At 47.8% G+C, this 19,686-nt stretch overlaps 1 protein-coding gene across 1 annotated transcript; it reads right to left on the bottom strand.

Moving 5' to 3' along the window:
• Positions 1-8,382: 8,382 nt before the first annotated feature.
• On the bottom strand, positions 8,383-13,675 carry GPR85 (G protein-coupled receptor 85). Its single transcript, XM_078598847.1, has one exon. It carries the CDS (start codon positions 12,481-12,483, stop codon positions 10,684-10,686), a length of 1,800 nt encoding a protein of 599 aa, XP_078454973.1. The 5' UTR covers positions 12,484-13,675; the 3' UTR covers positions 8,383-10,683.
• Between the last annotated feature and the right edge of the window lie 6,011 nt (positions 13,676-19,686).

Below are 19,686 nucleotides of genomic sequence, written 5' to 3'. Positions count from 1 at the left end.
AGGTCCAGGACCCGGTTCAGATAATCGTCATCTGTGTTGGCCGTGAGCGAGAGTCGAACTCGGGTTCGTAGGGCAGCGCAACCCCCGCCCCCCACCTCCCCACGCACAACTTGCACAACCTGCCGATTCATCCATTCATTCATTTACCTTTGAACATGCCGAGAATTCTCGACGAGCGAACGTCCACTCGGGAACGATCACATTTGCATCAGAGCGAGCTATTCGCGAGGTTTCATATTTTTGTTTGTTTGATTTAAAAATATATTTAAAGAGGTGAACACGATATGCAGAATAGATGCGTCGTGACCCCGTGAAATGTGCACTCCGCGTGTGTGTACGCATACGGCTGGCCACTGATACTATAACAGTTCACAGGCTTAATATTGATCATTTCCGCGGAGAGGGCAACTACACGATAATCAACTTCGTTGAGCTATCATTTGGGGCCAGGTCGCTTCTGAAAAACAAGTTAATAGCTCAGTGGGCTTTACCTGGTAAGATAAAAAAAAATAGTTTTGTTTCATTTGTATATATTTTAAAGTGGTTTGTTTACCTTTCCTATACTTTGCAATCTTATCGTGTTTTTGTATTGTTTGTTGTTTTAACGATATGACCCGCCCCGCCTGGACATCAATGAAAAATAGCTTTATATAGCTCATGGGATACTTCCAGTATAAATAAACATTCTGATTGGAAAGCCGCATTGAGTCTCAAGACTCTTTTTCAAGAGGGTCTTGCCGAGTGTTCGCAGTCGGCATCGATGCCCGCTGTGCGTTATCCCGATTGAGTAATTGTGGGGTTTGTATTTTTGTTGTTGTCTCGGTGTGCCAGCGCACACTGGGCCTATACTCTTCGAAGCAGACGGCGGGTTAATTTCACGGTTAATATAACCCGCAGTAATAACCAGGGCGCCCGGTGGATTCAAACCTTGAACCTCTGCACCAGGCCGCTATACCGCTCGGTCCAGGCAGGGGTCGGCATCCAAAGTAACAAGAAGAGACATTTTCGAATTCGGTAAAAAAAAAAACCCTCAGTATTTCAAGAGTCGCAACGCACCACGTGGTGAATGCGAGACGGTGATGGTTCCTTAATCAATAACGGCACGAAGCCGAAACCAATACCCGGCATTCGCCACGAAGTGACGGTGACGTCACCAAGGCGTCTGTGCCAGGCCAGGTGCACTTAAGAGGCCACGTGAAGTGTCGAAGGCTCGCTCACAGGAGGTCTCGGGACAGACCCAGGTGCCATGGGTCGGCTGACACATCCCCCCCAACAATCAAATATGCTCAAAATGTCCCCGCAATATATTGCTATAAACAATATTTAAAAAATTGCTATGCTATGTAAATTCAAACAACAATTTGCTAAACCTTGGCCACAATATCTGGACTTGTCTTCATATAACAATGCATAGATTTCTGTTTATATGATTGTGGTTATGGTTGTACTTTATGAATCCCTAATATCTGCCATTACATACAATGAAACAATAAAAGGTAAAAAAGAAAAAAACAGAGCAATGTAATACAATACACTATTAGAAATTATTGTAAAAAATAATTTAAAAGTCCATCCCATGTGTTAGTGAATTTTTTTTTATATTTTAGGTAGGAAATTAGTTTTCAAATGTAGATATTCTTCTGGGGGGGGACCCCAGACCCCCTGGAAGATTTGGTCCACCCCAATGTTGACTCCATGGCTACGGCCTTGGTGCATCCATGAGCGACCACCAGCGATGCACAACCAGGGTGCGTCTTGGGAAGCTACGGTGCTATGCAACGTGATGGGCAGTAGAGGGCAGTGCGGTAGAGTACACTCAAGTGCTGTACCGTTACGCTACCTGCCCAGCACTCACCAACCAAACCAGCACGGTGACGCATCAGCAAATCACCCCCACAGCGTGGGGAGCACCTCATCCAGCAGTGGATTAACAAAATGCAACCCGTACCACGTACACATTTATCATTGACGTAGCCCAACTCTCAAAATGTTCAAATGTACTCACGAACTAAATTGGATCGAACAAAACATGTCCACATTTCAACTTTCAAGAGGTCTCGAATCTCAACGACACGGGTGATGATGCGTTATCGTTGTCCTTTGCTTCATTTGGCGAGGGAGTTTTGAGATGCTTCGTGCTTTGCAAGGGCAATGCTGGACAGTGTTGTTCTGAACAATACAGGGTGCTTCAAAAAGACATGTGAACACTTCTGAGAATTTGCAACAATACCACAAGAAATGTGCCTCCGGGCTCTGGAGACAACCTGAAGAAGATTCCAGGCACGTGTTGAGAATGATGGCGAACAAGTAGAGACTGTCTGACTTTTTGAAGCTATTAACATTAATTTGTTATCAAGTTACAGTGTATTATCCGTTATTTTTTTCTATTAAAAACGATAGTCCCATATAAGTGTTAACATCTTTTAAAACACCATGTACATATAGACGTTTTGTTGGGTCAGATCGCGTCAATATAAATGTGTCGTTAAGCTCGCCAAACCCCGACACAGCCAATTAGTAAATTATGTCGCGTAAACAGAACGTACCAATTCGTTCCTAGCACAGCACACCGCTTGCGTGTTGGAGAGTAAACCCAACAACATTCACAATTCGAGTCCCGTGACGTTTCGTTGGTGTGGTTTGCGGACTTAACGATTTGACCCAAAACACCTCTATTGTGGATATTGGTCGCGAAAGAACTACGTGTTTTAAACAGTGCTGATCTGTATATCCCACGTCTGAGCTCCCCACCACCTCACCGCCCATGGACAGAACGTCCATGGGCATGTGAGACGAACCGTACAAGAGTACAAAAAATAACTACATAAAAAAAAACACCCAACACGCGCATTTCATTGAATACGATACTTGCGGCTCGTTTTGTTCCGCTTACAAAAGTATCATGCAGTGGATAAAAAAAAAACTATCGCCTGGAAATTAAATAGCGACTGAAAATTACCCGGATCAATTCTGTGGATGCAACTGTAGGTTCTAATTGAGAGATACCCCCCCCACACCCGCCCCCCTCCCCCTCCGTACAAGTCTGCAAGGGGGTACGTATCCTGACGCATTTCTTCGATAGAGCTGCGTTAATAGATTGCCCGAGCAGTCCTCTTAAGGCGCGCTTCTCATAAAATACACGAGGTGCTGGGGCGCAAGGTGGCCAATGTTGAGTTTAAAGCGAGCCACGTGGCTTTGGGATTTTTGAACGATTTAAATATTGCACGCGCGTCAGGTTCTGCGGCGTCGCTTAAAGCAAGCGCCGTAATAACAGACGCAACGGGTGTCGAGATCATATTACCTTCCCCCCGTCCTCCTTCCCGGGGGGGGGGGGGGGTGGCTGCGAACCGTCTGTCACAGGAGCGAAGCTCAGCCCACTGACGCCACAAGCGTCCGCTGGAGACGCGATTACGACGACACCCTTTTACGCACCGACCTACCTACCCCGAGCCCCCGGGACCAGTCCGGTCTCCACGCCGTCAAGATGGGGGGGGGGGTTTGACCTCAATGGGGCTTCTTCTCAGAATGGGGAGAGTTGAGGGGGCATAACCTCTATTATGGATGATATTGTTCGCGAAAGCCTACGTGTTAAACGTTCTTACAGGCAACTCACACCGAGACCACGCGTATTAAGTTAAAACCCGAAAGGTCTTTGTTATCGCGCCGCTTGCGGTGAGCGAGCGGAGCACGTAAACAACCGCTCGATGGCTCACGGGTTTTTTTGTCCGATTAACAAAAAAGATGTTATAGCACGCGTCCGCTTTGGAATAATTCGTTTTTCGCTTCACGCTGCGAGAATTTCGGGTTCTGCCGCAAAGACAGCGCGGCGCCATGTGCGTCGTGCTGATCTTCCGCGATGTGCGATTCGGGTGGTACCCGCTGTGCTTGCTCGGCACGATGTCCGACGTTTCGCTCCACGTTCTGGAAGCTTCTTCGGCACACAACAAAGTCTCGCAGCGCGTGGAAGAGAACTCCACAGCACGACCGCGAACACCAACTCGGTCGTACGTCGATCCCGTTGTTTTCAACAAATCTCACTACGCTAATGACGTTCTCACGTAGGGCTTGTGTTTGAAAAAAAGACTCGGACACAGTGACCGAGTGTGCCGGCGCGTGGAATGGTGTGAGCATTTCACCGCAAGAGTGGCGACAATTTGACGACACCCCCTTGTTAATGCCTCTCACGTGGCCCTAACGCAGAGAGGGGTGGCGTTACCCACGGCTCACGGATCGTCTCACAATGGCATACGGTTCACGGCAACACGAGGCCTTAACCCCTTTCAAAACGGCCCGTAAAAAAACGATTCATCCGTCACGCCACTGCAAGCATCCGAGCAAAGCTGATCGGGCTACTAAATTATATTTTTTAAACCGGGAAACAATAATATGTGAACGTCCTCCTACTCAGCCCTCAGCAGGGAAAATATTTCCCACACCTGCCCTAACACAGCTATTCCCCTACGCCAGGCATGTCCAAAGTCCGGCCCGCGGGCAGATTTCATACGGCCCGCAGCTTCGGTCTTATAATGTGTTAGTTATGGCTCACCAGCTCTGTCAGAATAAATACATCATAAAATTCATGGAAATTTAAGGTATTCTATACAGTTTGTTCAATGTTATCTGACTGAATGAAAGGCAGAATTGCGTTTTTAGAGTTGTTCCCGTCTGCCTGAGTGGCTTATATTTGGTTACATTGTCATTTGAAAAATAAAGGTAATTGTGACAATGAATTTTTTTTATAACAGTGTGTATTTCCACGTAACTTTTGTGGTTAAAACAATGTCAAAAGGAACCATTGGCCCCCGGGCATCTTCACTTTATCAAATGTGGCCCTCTTTGCAAAAAGTTTGTGGACACCCCTGCCCTACGCAATAGGTTAGTTTAACATAACCCTCACGAACACCCTAAATTGGTTCGCGTTTAACCATGTAACATTAACGCTTCCCCCTACTCTCCTCAGCTGCAGGGCACACTGTGCGTGTTTCGTATGTGTGTGCAGCGGTCGTGTAGTGGTTAGCACTCTGCCCTACAAAACCTTGCCATTCCAGTTAGATTCCGAATCGTGGGCAACATCAGCGGCAACTATCTGAACCAATTCTGAGCCTTCCCCAGGTCAACTCGCACCTCCGATTAGCACGGTTGGCTACGTAGGGTGCAAAATAATTTAAACATACCAACTCGGTCTTAAAATTAGTACCTGGCGCTGTGCGTAAATGTCAGCACTGGGTAAATAAAAGTGTGGTGCAGGCCACGCTGACCTCAACTATAAACTCTGTTATTTTACCAGGTAAGGCACACTGAGCTCTTTGTTAAAAGCCACCTGGTCACAATAGCTCAACGAATTGGTTTATCACGTGGAAATTTATAGCAGCCAAAGATTCTAAATGCATGTTCCTGAATGTGGTGGGAAAAACTGGAGAACCCGGAGAATAACCACACGCCCATGGGGAGAGACATGTAAGCTACAAATATACAGGCGTCGGGATCGAACCCCATCGACCTTCTACATACCAGGCGAGGTCGTTAACATCTCGCTACCGCAGCTCAGAGGTCGCAACCGGGTACCCGATACCCGTACCCTACCCGATACCTGGCTACCCGTACCCGTTTGCGACCCTGGTGCGGCCGGGTACGGGTACGGGTAGACCCTGAGTCACTGATGAGTAACTGTTTGTCACTCATTTCCCAACGTCTTGTCTCTTCTCACAATTCAAGTTCCTAGAATCAACCCACCCGCGCCTGCAACATGGCTTCATCCCAGAGGTCGCAATCAGGTACTCGATACCCGTACCCTACCCGTACCCGGCCGGGCACGGGTACCCTTTTGTGACCCTGGTACGGCCGGGTACGGGTAAGGAATCAAAACCCGTTTGCGACCTCTGCCGCAGCTACCCCTACATGTGCTTTCGGCCTTGACAAGTGCTTGCCGACAGCACTTGCCCCAACAGCCTATATGGCGATGAGGATTTAGGGGGGGGGGGGGGTTATTTGTCTTTGATAAAAGGGGCAACCGGGATATAAATTTGGCCCTGGCGTTGCTCGCTCTTGAATACCGGGGCCAGGATTGCAAATTGAGATGCAGTGCCCCGCGTTCATGACCGTCGCCTGGCATTGAAGCCTCGTCAAGAGAGAGAAAAAAAAAATCATGACAGTGAAACGTAAACGCTAGGAGGGAAATGAGCTAAACCGACGCGTTGGTGGTTCGCGAAGAATAATTGAGCGGGGAGGAGAAAGCTTTGCAGAAAAAAATAGGGCGTCCTGAAATAGGCTCCCATCCTGCGTTTAACTCCCTTAATAGTGATGTCCATCAATTTCTGTGCACTTCTCTTCCCGGATAGACGAACAGCATCTCATTGAAGACATCTTCCCATGAGTAACTTTTACCATGGGCATTCCATCTCCATTTAATTTTGGCCAGTTTACCCTTGATCAACCTTGTGATGTCGACAGTATGCATTTGGTTTTAAATTGTACACTTGCATAACATTTTTGTCAACCCACTGCCGAACAGTGGGCCTAACGATGTCGTGTGGATCCGTGGGGGTTATGTTGGCACAATTCAGAATTCTGGTTGGCAAATGGTGGGAGCATAGACGTTGGGTTATTGGTACAGTACAATAACTGATTATGCTACACCGTCTTGTGCCGACAATTTAGCACCGCAGCAGTTTACACCTGTTTTACAAAAGGTGGACGCCCATTCAACTACTATCCAGGCTCAACCCCGCTTAGCTTTTGAGATCTGACATGGGTTTCATTCAGTCTCACGAAATCAGCGAAGCGAATCCTTAATCGGCACTCATTAGGCATTATTATCACCTAGATTAATGTAATTATAAAGGATGAACCATTTTTTTTACGCAGTATTTCTCACACAATACCTCCAAAAATTACAAAACATCCCCGCGGAGATGGCCGCTCCGCAACATATTGCCAACAGCTGTTCCACTTCAATAAAGATCTCCTTGGCACGGGCCGACACCCATAATCAATGATCACGAAAAAAAATGTACGCGCGCGCCAATTCGTTTTGGCAAAGGGGGCCGCTCATTGCTCCACCCCTTCATCTCCCGTCCTCCGTTGCGCACACGCGCCTCGTTTGAATTTGTATTTTCTTCAAGCGACCAAATCTGGAGTTAGAGTCATCAATTCACGGCCAATTTACGACCGCGACTTTTCCCTCCTCCTTGCTTGCGGTTTCACAACCCACGGAATGATCACGCCGGAACGTTTTGTGGCGGCAAACGACACGAAGTGAAATGCGGCGCTACAGGTATGGACGGGGAGACAAGAGAAGGGATGAGAGGCGATAGGGAGTGGGAGGCATGGGAGTGGGAGGGATGACCCGCCACACGAAGCGCTCGATAGGGAAGGAAGCAGCGGTGTTAATGATTGTTCTCTCCCACCCACCCAAACAACCCTCCCGTGATTCTACGAATTGTCACGAGTTAGGATTACCATTTAATTCAAGAATCAATCGTCCCAATTTTAATGCAGCGGCCTCGAGTGAACAAAGTGGGCCATGTGAGACTGCCCGATAAATTAAAAAGAATCATCACCGGCCATGAGCTTATCCATTGCTGAAGGCCTCCACATCCTTGAGGGATGACAAAATAAACCGTACACATGGGGAGAAAACAAAAATCTACCTTTGCACCCGATATTCAAAGCGTGTATTGTGAACATTTAGATTTGATATTGATTGATGAATTGATGCCGATAATGGAGATGTTCGGAAGGAGATTTGGGGCGCCACAGTGGCGAGATGTTAACTCCCTCGCCTGGCACGTAGGAGGTCGTGGGTGTTGATTCCGACCCTGACGCCTGTTGTACAGTATTTGGAGTTTAGATGTTCTCCTCCATTTCGAAACACGCATTAATAGACTTTGGCTGCTGCTATACATTTCCACATGATACCCACTTCGTTGATCTATCATTTGTGGCCAGGCCACTCATGAAAAAGAGCTATATAGCTCAGTGGGCCTCATCTGGTGAAATAAAAATATTTTCATAGTTCATAGTTTTATATGAATGAAGAGGGGATGTAAGAACTATTGGAATCAAGTGCTATATGTACCCACTGTATAGTACAAGATGCGTGAAAGCATCAGGCTTACCTTGATGTGAATGATATGCCGATGATAAATGCACATTATTTTGTTGAAAACAATGACAATTTTTTGTTTACGGATGCCAGGCCGCAGCAGGGAATGTTCAAGGATATATGCAAAAATATGAATACAAAAAATTGTCATGAAAAATCGAGAGCCCTTAAAATATAAATAAACTTGATGATTTGGTGTGAAATGTTCATATCACAGGTGCCATAACACATTAAAACAATACATAGAGAAAAAAAATCACAATGTAGTCACCTAAGAGTCAAGAATGTAGCAGCTCATAATTTATATCTCAAACACACCCTTTCTGTGCAAACAATCATTTGTATTTAGACATCCAAAATACAAAGGAGAAAAAATTACGCTTAAATCATCATCATCATCATGAATCTTTAGGGCATGGATCCTGTGGTTTCCCCACACAGATCCAACCAAAGTCACGTGTCCAAGTAACCTTTTAACGTATCAATCACAGCAACACATTTGCTCCTTTGAAAATGTTCAAAATATGCAACAGGAAAAATAAGGAACCCTTAAGTTTCTAAGAGTCGAAGAGATAAAAAAAAAATTGACTGTCGAACACACACACATACGAGCACATCTTGTTCCTCTCTAGAATATAGCTACAGGGGGATATGTACAGTACATTACAAAGCTGCGAGAAATTAATCCATGTGTACAATAACGATTTCCCATTTTCGTGGTCCGCTTCTTGGCACTTGTGACTGCATGAGAAAAAAAAACCAACACGTTTTAAAGGCAGTATTTTTTGTTTCGTTTCAGAAAGTACATTGGGAGAAGCGCGTTTTTTTTTTAAAGATTGCACGGCGCACCGTCCGTTAATTCCCGTCCCAGAGACGACGTCTATTCATTACAAAACAGGGCGAGCGTTGCCACCGCAATTGTCATTCAAGTGCGGTTGCCCGAACGATGTCACGGACGCATGCGCGCTACTAGGGGAGATGGGGGGGGTGGGCCCTCGGAATGGCCCCGGCGAACAGCCTCACCACATTGATTGTGCAGTGCATCATAGCGAATGTCTGCCAGGGAGAGAATGCTCGCTCACACACACATATACACACGTGTCACGAGGAGAGCTGTCAATGACCACCGTGCACGCGTACATACATGCATGCCTTGCTTGGGCGCGTGTCCAAAAAGAATTACAAAAAAATAACAGGCTTGGGTTTCTTGCAGCGATCTCACACCCATTCCCCCCCCACCACCACCACCACTCCCCGTCACCAACCTGTTTTCAGTTCATTGATGAAATTGCCGTTCGAAGTGTCTTGGGACAAGCTTTGTTTTAATTACTGACCTTCTGCCAAAAGCGTACCAAACACTACAGTTGCCGTGTTCCGTCTCTTGAAGCTGCCGCTCTTGTGTCACCGTAATGCACAGTCGGATACGGAAGGTTGTCGATCAAAGCGGTGTACCCCCGTGGCCACCTTTGATGGGGTTTTTTTTTCTTGTTTCAGTCAGCTCCGTACATTTCCCCTTCCAAATTTTCAATCATTATTATAATTGCACAGGCCGTCGAATGTCCGATGTTTTAGTTGGCTGCTTTTCTGCAGCATCTGTTAGCGTTTTCTTAATACTGTCGATTTTAAATGAAAAGCATGCATACTCGCACAACAAACTCAAGCACTCAATAGGTCATGACAGTGAGACGAAATAAAATACATGGATATCCCAAAAAACAAGTAGAAACAGCAGCAGATAATAAAAAATGTGCATCACCCAAATGGAGACTGCACCATTACAGAAATAAGTATTCAAAGAAAATACTCTAGTGGTTTCTTTCAATATGCATAATAGAATAAATTAAGACTGAACCGCATTAACAATAACATTATCGCGAAGGTGCTGATTATAACATGAATTAAAAAAACTGAAACGAATCATGATGCTGTACAAAGGGCGAGTTTTTCTCTTGCGAGCTCTGTTCACAAATCCTGCCCGGTCAGTTGTTCAACCATCATCAACTTACCACCTCAAATTGCAGGCAAAAACGAGAAACGTAAAAAAAAAACCCCCACAACAACCGATCCTCCAACCTAAATCTAACCCACAGCTTTTCAACATCCCACCACACAAACCTTGATCCCAATCTCGGTCACGATCAAAATGCCCCATCTTTAAAAAAAACAAATGCGCACGTAAACAAAACCCACCAACGAACGTACCAGGCCTCCTCCACTGTTTGGTGGGAGTGCACTTGCCAATAACATCCAGCAACTAAGCAGCATTAATAACAGGCCTGACTGCTCTCTGAAAGTGGAAACCTATCCAGTCTGCCCGATTACACGTTAAAAGCCTCTGCGAAAAAACCACACACACATGGGGTCAGAAATGCCATCAGCTTACCCTCCAATGTTATTTCCCCCCCTCAAATTTATATTAAGGGACAACCATTACCTTCTCGAATATTCGATCACCGACACATCACCCCTGGGGCTAGCTGATCTCTTTGCGCGTGGCAAAAAAGACAAGCCCACAACGGGACCCAGACAAAGCCCACCACCGCCACCACCAAACCACACACACACCGGAGCGAGGGCTCTCACACGACATAGTATGCCTCGTGTGGCAGGCGCGGCTTGCGACAGTATGGGATGGCGCTATACAGACAGCGCCTGAGCTCCTTGTTAGACACCAAGCACACGAAAGGGTTGACGGCAGCCTGGGCGAAGCTGAGCCACACGGCCACGCTCAGGTAGGCTGGTGGGACGCTGCACGCACGCACGAACACTCGCCAATAGCACGCAACCACATAGGGGGCCCACAGCACCAGGAACAGCAGGGTCATGATGTAGAACATCTTGCCCAGCCGCTTCTCGGTTTTGAAGTCGTCCAGAACCAGCAGGCGCTTGTTCTGACCACCAGCACCACCGCCGCCGTTGCCACCACCACCTCCTCCTCCTCCACCGGCACCACCAGCAGCAGCTCCGCCACCACCAGCAGCACCTCCACCGCCGGCCCCTACAGCTGCCGAGGGCCGAATGCCCACGAGGGTGGGCGGCGTGGGACCTCGACCGAAGCCGGCGATCCAGTTGGCCGCCGCCTGCCCAGTGGCTCCGGGGCCGTGGAATGTCCAGTTCTGGCTGATGGCCGGCACGAGCTGCACGGGTTTCATCTTGCGGTGGTCGTAGACGAAGAGGATGAGCTTGAGGTAGACCACCTGGGTGGCGAACACGATGACCACGAGCATGAGCATGAAGCCCAGCGAGTCGTTCTCCTTGAAGTAGCGGTGCTCGAAGGTGCACTGGCCCTCCTCGGCGATGAAGGCGTACGTGCCCACGTCGAAGACGGGCGGGAAAGCCATCGCCACCGACAGGATCCAGGCCATGCACACGATGGCGGCGCAAGTCCACGATGTCATGCGCTTCGAGTAGAAGCGGTGGTGAGCGACGGCGATGTAACGCGTGACGCTTACGCAGAAGAGCATGAAGGCGGCGTGGAAGCAGAAGAGGACGCTCGTGAAGGCCAGATACTTGCACGGCCGCGAGCCGTAGCCCCACGCAGACGAGGACGACGGGGACGAGGAAGAGGAGGAGGACGAGGCCGACATCGCGGCGGCCGCTGCCGACGAGGCCGCCGCGGCCGCAGCAGCCGCCGACGATGACGACGAAGACGACGACGAAGACGACGACAGCGAGGAGGAGGCCGCGGCGGCCACCGCAGCAGCAGCCGCCGAGGAAGGCGCCGTTGACGAGGCTGACGAAGCGGCGGCCGCGGCTGCAGCTGCGGCCGCGGCCGCGGCGATCGAGATGGAGGAGACCACGGACGAGGCCGGCGACGAAGCCGACGAGGTGACGACCGCAGCAGCCGCAGCAGCGGCCGTCACCGGCGCAGGTGACGATGTGATGGAGGCCAGCACGAAGGGGAAACACACGAGGGAGCGCAGGAGGTCGGCGGCGCACAGGTCCAGGAGGAAGTAGTAGGGCACCTTGCGCAAGCTGCGTTCGCGCAGGATCACGAAGGCCACCAGCAAGTTGCCCGCAGCGCCCACGGCCACGATGAGGCCCAGCGAAGAGATCTTAGCCAGCGAGGCCACGGCGGCCGTGGTGGCCGTGGCAGGGCCTCCGCCCAGCTGCTGGAAGCTGCCATTGACCGCGGCGAGCAGAGGGAGGGCCTGGAGACCCAAGCCCAGCAGCTGATGCTGCTGGGGCAGCAGCAAGTGGCTGGAGTTCGCCATGGGAGGGCAGAAGGCAGCTTGCTCGGCCTTCGTGTCCACCACCACCACTATTGCCACCACCAGCAGCAGCAGCAGGCTGTTGTTGTTGTGCACCTTCTGGTTCTTGGTCGTCCACGGCAGTGGCGCCGAGGTGCGATTTGGCAAATTGGTTGTGGCAGAAATCATGGAAACTGGATTCTGGCTCGCAGCGTGTTGATGTTATTGTGGCTTCCACAGTGGTGTTCTAGCACCATTGTAAAACTGTTATACTGTTTTAAGACTACCTTTGCCAGGCATGAGTCTCGGTGGACTGTCGCCCGGGTTTATAAATACATTTTTATTAATTCATTGCCTGCGTTGTTATCGCGCCTATTTTAATAATCTCTTTGTTTTCCTTATCTCGGCAGAAACGCGCTCCAGTGTTTTCGGAGCACAGCATTTGTCTCGGTGGTTATTCGTCTACCAGCCTCGCCATCACGTCTACGTTACCTATACTTAGACGAATATTTAACGAAATAAACCGAATCCTTCTGCTCGACCGCCACTGATGATGATAAACGACAGTAGCAGTTGTAGCAGCAGCAGCTGAAACGAAGACGGAGGCTGTGGTCCAAAAGCATCAGCAGCATCAGCAGAAGACGACGAAGCCGGCTTTGGTTGCGAGCAGGAGGAAGATGATGGGAAGGAAGAACGAGGAGAGGCGAGAGAATCTCCGAGACGACGCGGAGAGGAACGCCGCTCCAACAACTCCATCACAAAATGGTGCAGCGCCAAGCGTTGCCGCCGTCTCCTCCTCCTGCTACCGGAGTCGCCATGTCTCGCAACAGCTACATATCATCATACGCTCTCAAGACACCCTACTCCTTTTGTGCTTACAATTCCCTTGTTGTTGTTGTACTACAAGATTGTGTTTGTCGTCGATTTGTATGCGATAATAACAATGTTGTTGTTGTTGTTGGCACAGCGTTGGATATTGGTGGCGGTGGTGGTGGTTGACGCCTCGGCAAACACAAAAAAAATGCTCAAAACACATTCGCCAATAACGCCGCCTTGAAACAAAAGGGAATTAAGCAACGACGACGACGACAAATATTCTAGCGGCGATGAAAGGTGGTGGGGGGGGGAGACGTTCCGGGCAACGGCCCTTCTTCGTGACAAGAGTGGCGAGGCGAGGTTTGCTAAATTGCCGAGTGGTGGGTGGGTGGTTGTGGTGGGGGGTGGTGGTGATTGTGGGTGGTGGTGGGGGGTGATTGTGGGTGGTGGTGGGGGGTGGTGGTGATTGTGGATGGTGGTGGGGGGTGGTTGTGGGTGGGTGGATGCGAGGTGGATGCGAGGCATGCGCAGGAACACAGTACACGCGCCTAGAGGAGTGGGGGGACGACGACGCCGCTTCCGCTTTGAGCTGGGGCGCTGCGTCCCCTCTTATAGGTGGGGGGAGGGCGGGCGCGGCGAGCCCCCCCCCTCTCAATCCCCCATTAGCGACGCACTTTTTGTTGCGCGAGTACAACTCGGCGGCCATGTTGGGTCAGGGCGTTTGTTTGGATGACGGGGCGGTGCCGCTGCTTCTCACGTCATCCAACGCCTGCCGTGAGGTTGTGTGGTGACGTCGACTTCCCGTAGTAAGATGGCCGCCGTGACGTACAGACCCCTCCCCCCCCCACAACCCCTACCCCCAGGACATGCCATTGGTCGATTGTCAAAAAAAATCACGTGGACGTGCGATTCGCCGCGTGGCCAATCAGCAGGCGCAGCCCCCACCTCCTCCCACTGGGCTCGCGTGTGTGGGAAGAGGTGGGCGGGGTTGCTGAGGGGAGGGGCTGTGGGGGGGGTGGAGGGGTCAGCACGTGCGTGCTTAGTACCGATAATTGATCTTCTTGGTTCTTTCGGTAAAGTCACGTAGAAGGGAAATAATAAAATAATAAAAATAAAACAATAAAGTTGATTGGTCCACACCCGAGACAGCTTTCCTTAGAGCCTTTTGGCGTCATCTGGTCCAACCCATATGAGACTAGGCTCTAAGGAAAGCTGTCTCGGGTGTGAACCAATCAACTTCAAGGACAGTGCATACATTATCAGAGTTATGTTTCTTTTTTGCATTATGACTGCAGGTATTGTGGTCTATGCAAACATGACTCCTCGTAAAAAAGGTGTCAGTTTTGTTGCCAGATAGAAGGGTAAAAACAACAATTATCATGTTTTTTTTACTGGCAAATGAGGTTCCAATGGTGAATTTCCACGTGTTCATGGCGGGACTAGGATGGTCGCTTCTGTTGACTGCCCACCAAAGTGAGTTGCAGCATCACAAATTAAAGGGCCACAAGTTTGCATGTTGCTGCCATAAAAAGTCTAGTTTATTTATAACCAGGTGAGAACTCGAGAGACCAGGATAGTCTCATTTTCAGGTCACATGTGGCTTTAGTCTGCCAGTAGTGAGCGATAATTGCTATGCGTATTATCCCAATTGAGTCATTTGCGGTGTAATCGTCTAATTTAGAAAATATGTAAACCTGACGCCGGCACTGGCCATATTTCACAACGCTGGTCAGTACGGGTGGGTGGAAGTGGAGAGGAATTCCACGTTGGAGCAAAGTCGAACAACAAAAGATGTAGCGGCACTGATTTTCTGCCCACAACATAGCCTCGCAGCTTGCTTTGCGTGCTGTTGTTGAACTTCTTTCGCACCGTACATTGCCAACCGTGCTCATCCAAAAACTATCCAGGCTCTAAACTGCTTAGCTTCTCGAGATCTGTCTGACAAGCTCCGGTTTATTCAGGATGCTTTGTTGAAAGGGTATTTTTTGTTGAATGCATTGGTAAATGGCACAGATTTGAGAGCGATAGTGTGGGTGTATTTGCTAATATAATGAGCCAAGAATGCGTGTGTCCCGCGCGTGACGTCACTCCAAATGAGACCCAGCCCCCGCGTGACGTCACTCCACATGAGGCCCACCCGCTCTCATTAATATTAATGAGTGGGCGGATTATTACACTTGCGCAGAGGAAGGTCGCGTTGAAATACATAAAGAAAATGAATAAAAAATGTTTTATTCACTTTATTTTCATCTTTATTTTTTCTATTTACGTGACTTTACCGAAAGAACCATAGAATATGAATTCCTGCACCCCCATCATTAATAATCATGAGCTGAACAATTCATCTATTGCATATTTCAGATTTACTGCAATCTACGGGCAAAAGGATAGTATTTTAAATGTTTGTGTGGGGGGGGGGGGGGGGTGTTGAGGGTGGAGGTATAGTGTTTAACTTACTCGGCACTATCCCTTCAAAACAAAGGAACAATTCCTGGCAAAGGACTTAACTCCAGTGGAGGTGGAGTTCTTCTCAGTTGGTTCAGATTAAAATGAGCAGGTTCTGCAGTGGTGTAATGAACATGAGGATTAAGGCTTGTTGCTTTTGACATCATCACATCGCGTGCCAAGCAAGCATTAATAACTCATTGTGCCAGCCTTAATAATTAATAGAACACGCCTTCAGGGAGCTGATAGTGCCAGTCTTAAAATTGAGCCAAGTGTGCTATCTTCATAGTAGCTATAATTATCATCCTCAATAGCTAGGAATAACAGCATGAATATGGCATATTAATAACAGCCTTAAAATAATAGAATGTAATAATACCATGTTTAAAAGGAGCTAATATATTGGCACCAGCCTGCTTCTTTCGTATGGTTGGTAGTTGACCAACAACGTGTATCTGGTCCGTTGGAGGTTGGTGAATGAGTCTGGACGGAATCAGGCGTAGCCTGGTGAATATCTGATATTGCTGCCAGCCAATGATTTAAGCAGGCAGTGCGCATTCTGCGGTCTATGGTTTTGAGTGAGATTGGGGTGACCCCAGTTGTGGACTATTGCCAATTTCCATCTGTGTAGGATGTTTGATGCTGGCGGTTAAATACAGATTCATTGCGTACAGACAAGTTGAAATGTGGAGGATATTTCATGGAGGATCGGCGAATACGCGCTTGGTTATGGACATTGGCATTGCCTCAGGTTGCTCAGCATTTCTACGAGATAGTATGTAGGGGATAACAGAGCTAGTCTTAATATCCTTAATAGCAAGGTGTGTCCCAAAAGTACAACAGACCGTTAAATTGAAAATTAATGTGCAACTTCAATGCAGTAATGTCGCTTACAAAAGTGTTTTTTGTCTGTTATCCCATTTGTCATCAACTGTAACGATTGTGAAATTGAATCAGGGTCTGCATCTAGGAACTTTGTAAAACAAATATATCGCGAAAACCTACGTGTTAAACCAAATATATAATAGGTGACGTTTCGGGCAATGACCCTTCATCATATGACATACCCAAAACATTGTCTATTTTAGATGTTTTTTCCCCTTTCAATTTAATTGAGTGTCTTGAGTTTTTTTGTTACAATAATTGTCCTTGTTCACCACTGCCAACGGAACATCACCAAATAACTTGTTGCCATTTAATCGGTCGTGTAGGCAGGCGTCTTCCTACCAGAGGTGGGACAAAGTCATTGTTATGCAAGTCCAAGTCGAGTCGCAAGTCATCAAATTCATGACTCGAGTCTGACTCGAGTCCAAGTCACATGACTCGAGTCCACATCTCATAGGTGGGACAAAGTCATTGTTATGCAAGTCCAAGTCGAGTCGCAAGTCATCAAATTCATGACTCGAGTCTGACTCGAGTCCAAGTCACATGACTCGAGTCCACATCTCATAGGTGGGACAAAGTCATTGTTATGCAAGTCCAAGGCGAGTCGCAAGTCATCAAATTCATGACTCGAGTCTGACTCGAGTCCAAGTCACATGACTCGAGTCCACATCTCATAGGTGGGACAAAGTCATTGTTATGCAAGTCCAAGTCGAGTCGCAAGTCATCAAATTCATGACTCGAGTCTGACTCGAGTCCAAGTCACATGACTCGAGTCCACATCTCATAGGTGGGACAAAGTCATTGTTATGCAAGTCCAAGTCGAGTCGCAAGTCATCAAATTCATGACTCGAGTCTGACTCGAGTCCAAGTCACATGACTCGAGTCCACATCTCATAGGTGGGACAAAGTCATTGTTATGCAAGTCCAAGGCGAGTCGCAAGTCATCAAATTCATGACTCGAGTCTGACTCGAGTCCAAGTCACATGACTCGAGTCCACATCTCATAGGTGGGACAAAGTCATTGTTATGCAAGTCCAAGTCGAGTCGCAAGTCATCAAATTCATGACTCGAGTCTGACTCGAGTCCAAGTCACATGACTCGAGTCCACATCTCATAGGTGGGACAAAGTCATTGTTATGCAAGTCCAAGTCGAGTCGCAAGTCATCAAATTCATGACTCGAGTCTGACTCGAGTCCAAGTCACATGACTCGAGTCCACATCTCATAGGTGGGACAAAGTCATTGTTATGCAAGTCCAAGTCGAGTCGCAAGTCATCAAATTCATGACTCGAGTCTGACTCGAGTCCAAGTCACATGACTCGAGTCCACATCTCATAGGTGGGACAAAGTCATTGTTATGCAAGTCCAAGTCGAGTCGCAAGTCATCAAATTCATGACTCGAGTCTGACTCGAGTCCAAGTCACATGACTCGAGTCCACATCTCATAGGTGGGACAAAGTCATTGTTATGCAAGTCCAAGTCGAGTCGCAAGTCATCAAATTCATGACTCGAGTCTGACTCGAGTCCAAGTCACATGACTCGAGTCCACATCTCATAGGTGGGACAAAGTCATTGTTATGCAAGTCCAAGTCGAGTCGCAAGTCATCAAATTCATGACTCGAGTCTGACTCGAGTCCAAGTCACATGACTCGAGTCCACATCTCATAGGTGGGACAAAGTCATTGTTATGCAAGTCCAAGGCGAGTCGCAAGTCATCAAATTCATGACTCGAGTCTGACTCGAGTCCAAGTCACATGACTCGAGTCCACATCTCATAGGTGGGACAAAGTCATTGTTATGCAAGTCCAAGTCGAGTCGCAAGTCATCAAATTCATGACTCGAGTCTGACTCGAGTCCAAGTCACATGACTCGAGTCCACATCTCATAGGTGGGACAAAGTCATTGTTATGCAAGTCCAAGTCGAGTCGCAAGTCATCAAATTCATGACTCGAGTCTGACTCGAGTCCAAGTCACATGACTCGAGTCCACATCTCATAGGTGGGACAAAGTCATTGTTATGCAAGTCCAAGTCGAGTCGCAAGTCATCAAATTCATGACTCGAGTCTGACTCGAGTCCAAGTCACATGACTCGAGTCCACATCTCATAGGTGGGACAAAGTCATTGTTATGCAAGTCCAAGTCGAGTCGCAAGTCATCAAATTCATGACTCGAGTCTGACTCGAGTCCAAGTCACATGACTCGAGTCCACATCTCATAGGTGGGACAAAGTCATTGTTATGCAAGTCCAAGTCGAGTCGCAAGTCATCAAATTCATGACTCGAGTCTGACTCGAGTCCAAGTCACATGACTCGAGTCCACACCTCTGCTTCCTACATCGCCTGTTTAATTCCCATAATTTCGGGCTGGGCTGTCCAGGAAAGATGGGACGGGAAGGTAGTCAAATCTCGGGACATCTCTCTCAGTCCTGTACTCGATTCAGACAATGGGTCGCGATTGACTGAAATAGCTCAATAATTGTAAATGAAAAAACAGAGGCAACCAGCTTGCTCAATGTTTTGTGCAACGCTATAAAAAACAGCAGGAAAGTTAGGGGCACGAAACGTTAACTTAAGTCTTTGGCAAATAATGATATATCCCTCATCTTCTCTTAGGCTATTTGATTTTTAGTCACGATTCAGGGTCAAAATTCAATGATGGGTTCTTCATCGTCTTGTTTGTAATGTGTTTTTTTGTTTGTACCTTCTCATTTGTACTGCCTCGTGTGTACGTTATGTCTCGGTTTGTTCAGGCTCGCTCTAAGCGTCTCTTATGCTTGGTATAGTTACGTCTATCTAGTATTGTCTCCTTTGTATTACTCCTATAATGAGCCAAGAATGTCTGTTTGTGTGAACGCACGTGACGTCACTCCACATGCCGCACCCCCTGTCATGAATATTCATGAGCCGGTGCTTTTTTACATTCACGCAGAAGGTCGAGCAGAAATCCTTTTTTTCGCAAATTCGCTTTAAGTTTGACGTTACTTTCTTGAAAGTGAATCTAATAAATAATTCTACGCAGCAACAAAGTGGATTTGGTGTCTTTATTTATTTCTTCAGCACTGGAGACAAAAGGTAAGTCTAATTTATGCTTCTACATGATGGTAAAATATACATTTCTCGGTGACTTTCCAGATATTGTATCAAATTCCAATTTATTTCAACCACAGCGACCGAAAGCAGAAGAGAATAAAGTATCAGAGCAGTGAATTTGAACAAATTGAAGATCGGTTTTATACAGTGCTACAGTG

The sequence above is a fragment of the Lampetra planeri genome, chromosome 11, assembly GCF_965212315.1.
Source record: "Lampetra planeri chromosome 11, kcLamPlan1.2.h2, whole genome shotgun sequence".
NCBI lineage: Eukaryota > Metazoa > Chordata > Hyperoartia > Petromyzontiformes > Petromyzontidae > Lampetra > Lampetra planeri.
This window is presented reverse-complemented; position numbering and strand designations above follow the sequence as displayed.

Bases quoted from the DNA above. Each gene is read 5' to 3' on its own strand.
- GPR85 (XM_078598847.1), bottom strand. From the start codon at position 12,483: ATGATTTCTGCCACAACCAATTTGCCAAATCGCACCTCGGCGCCACTG.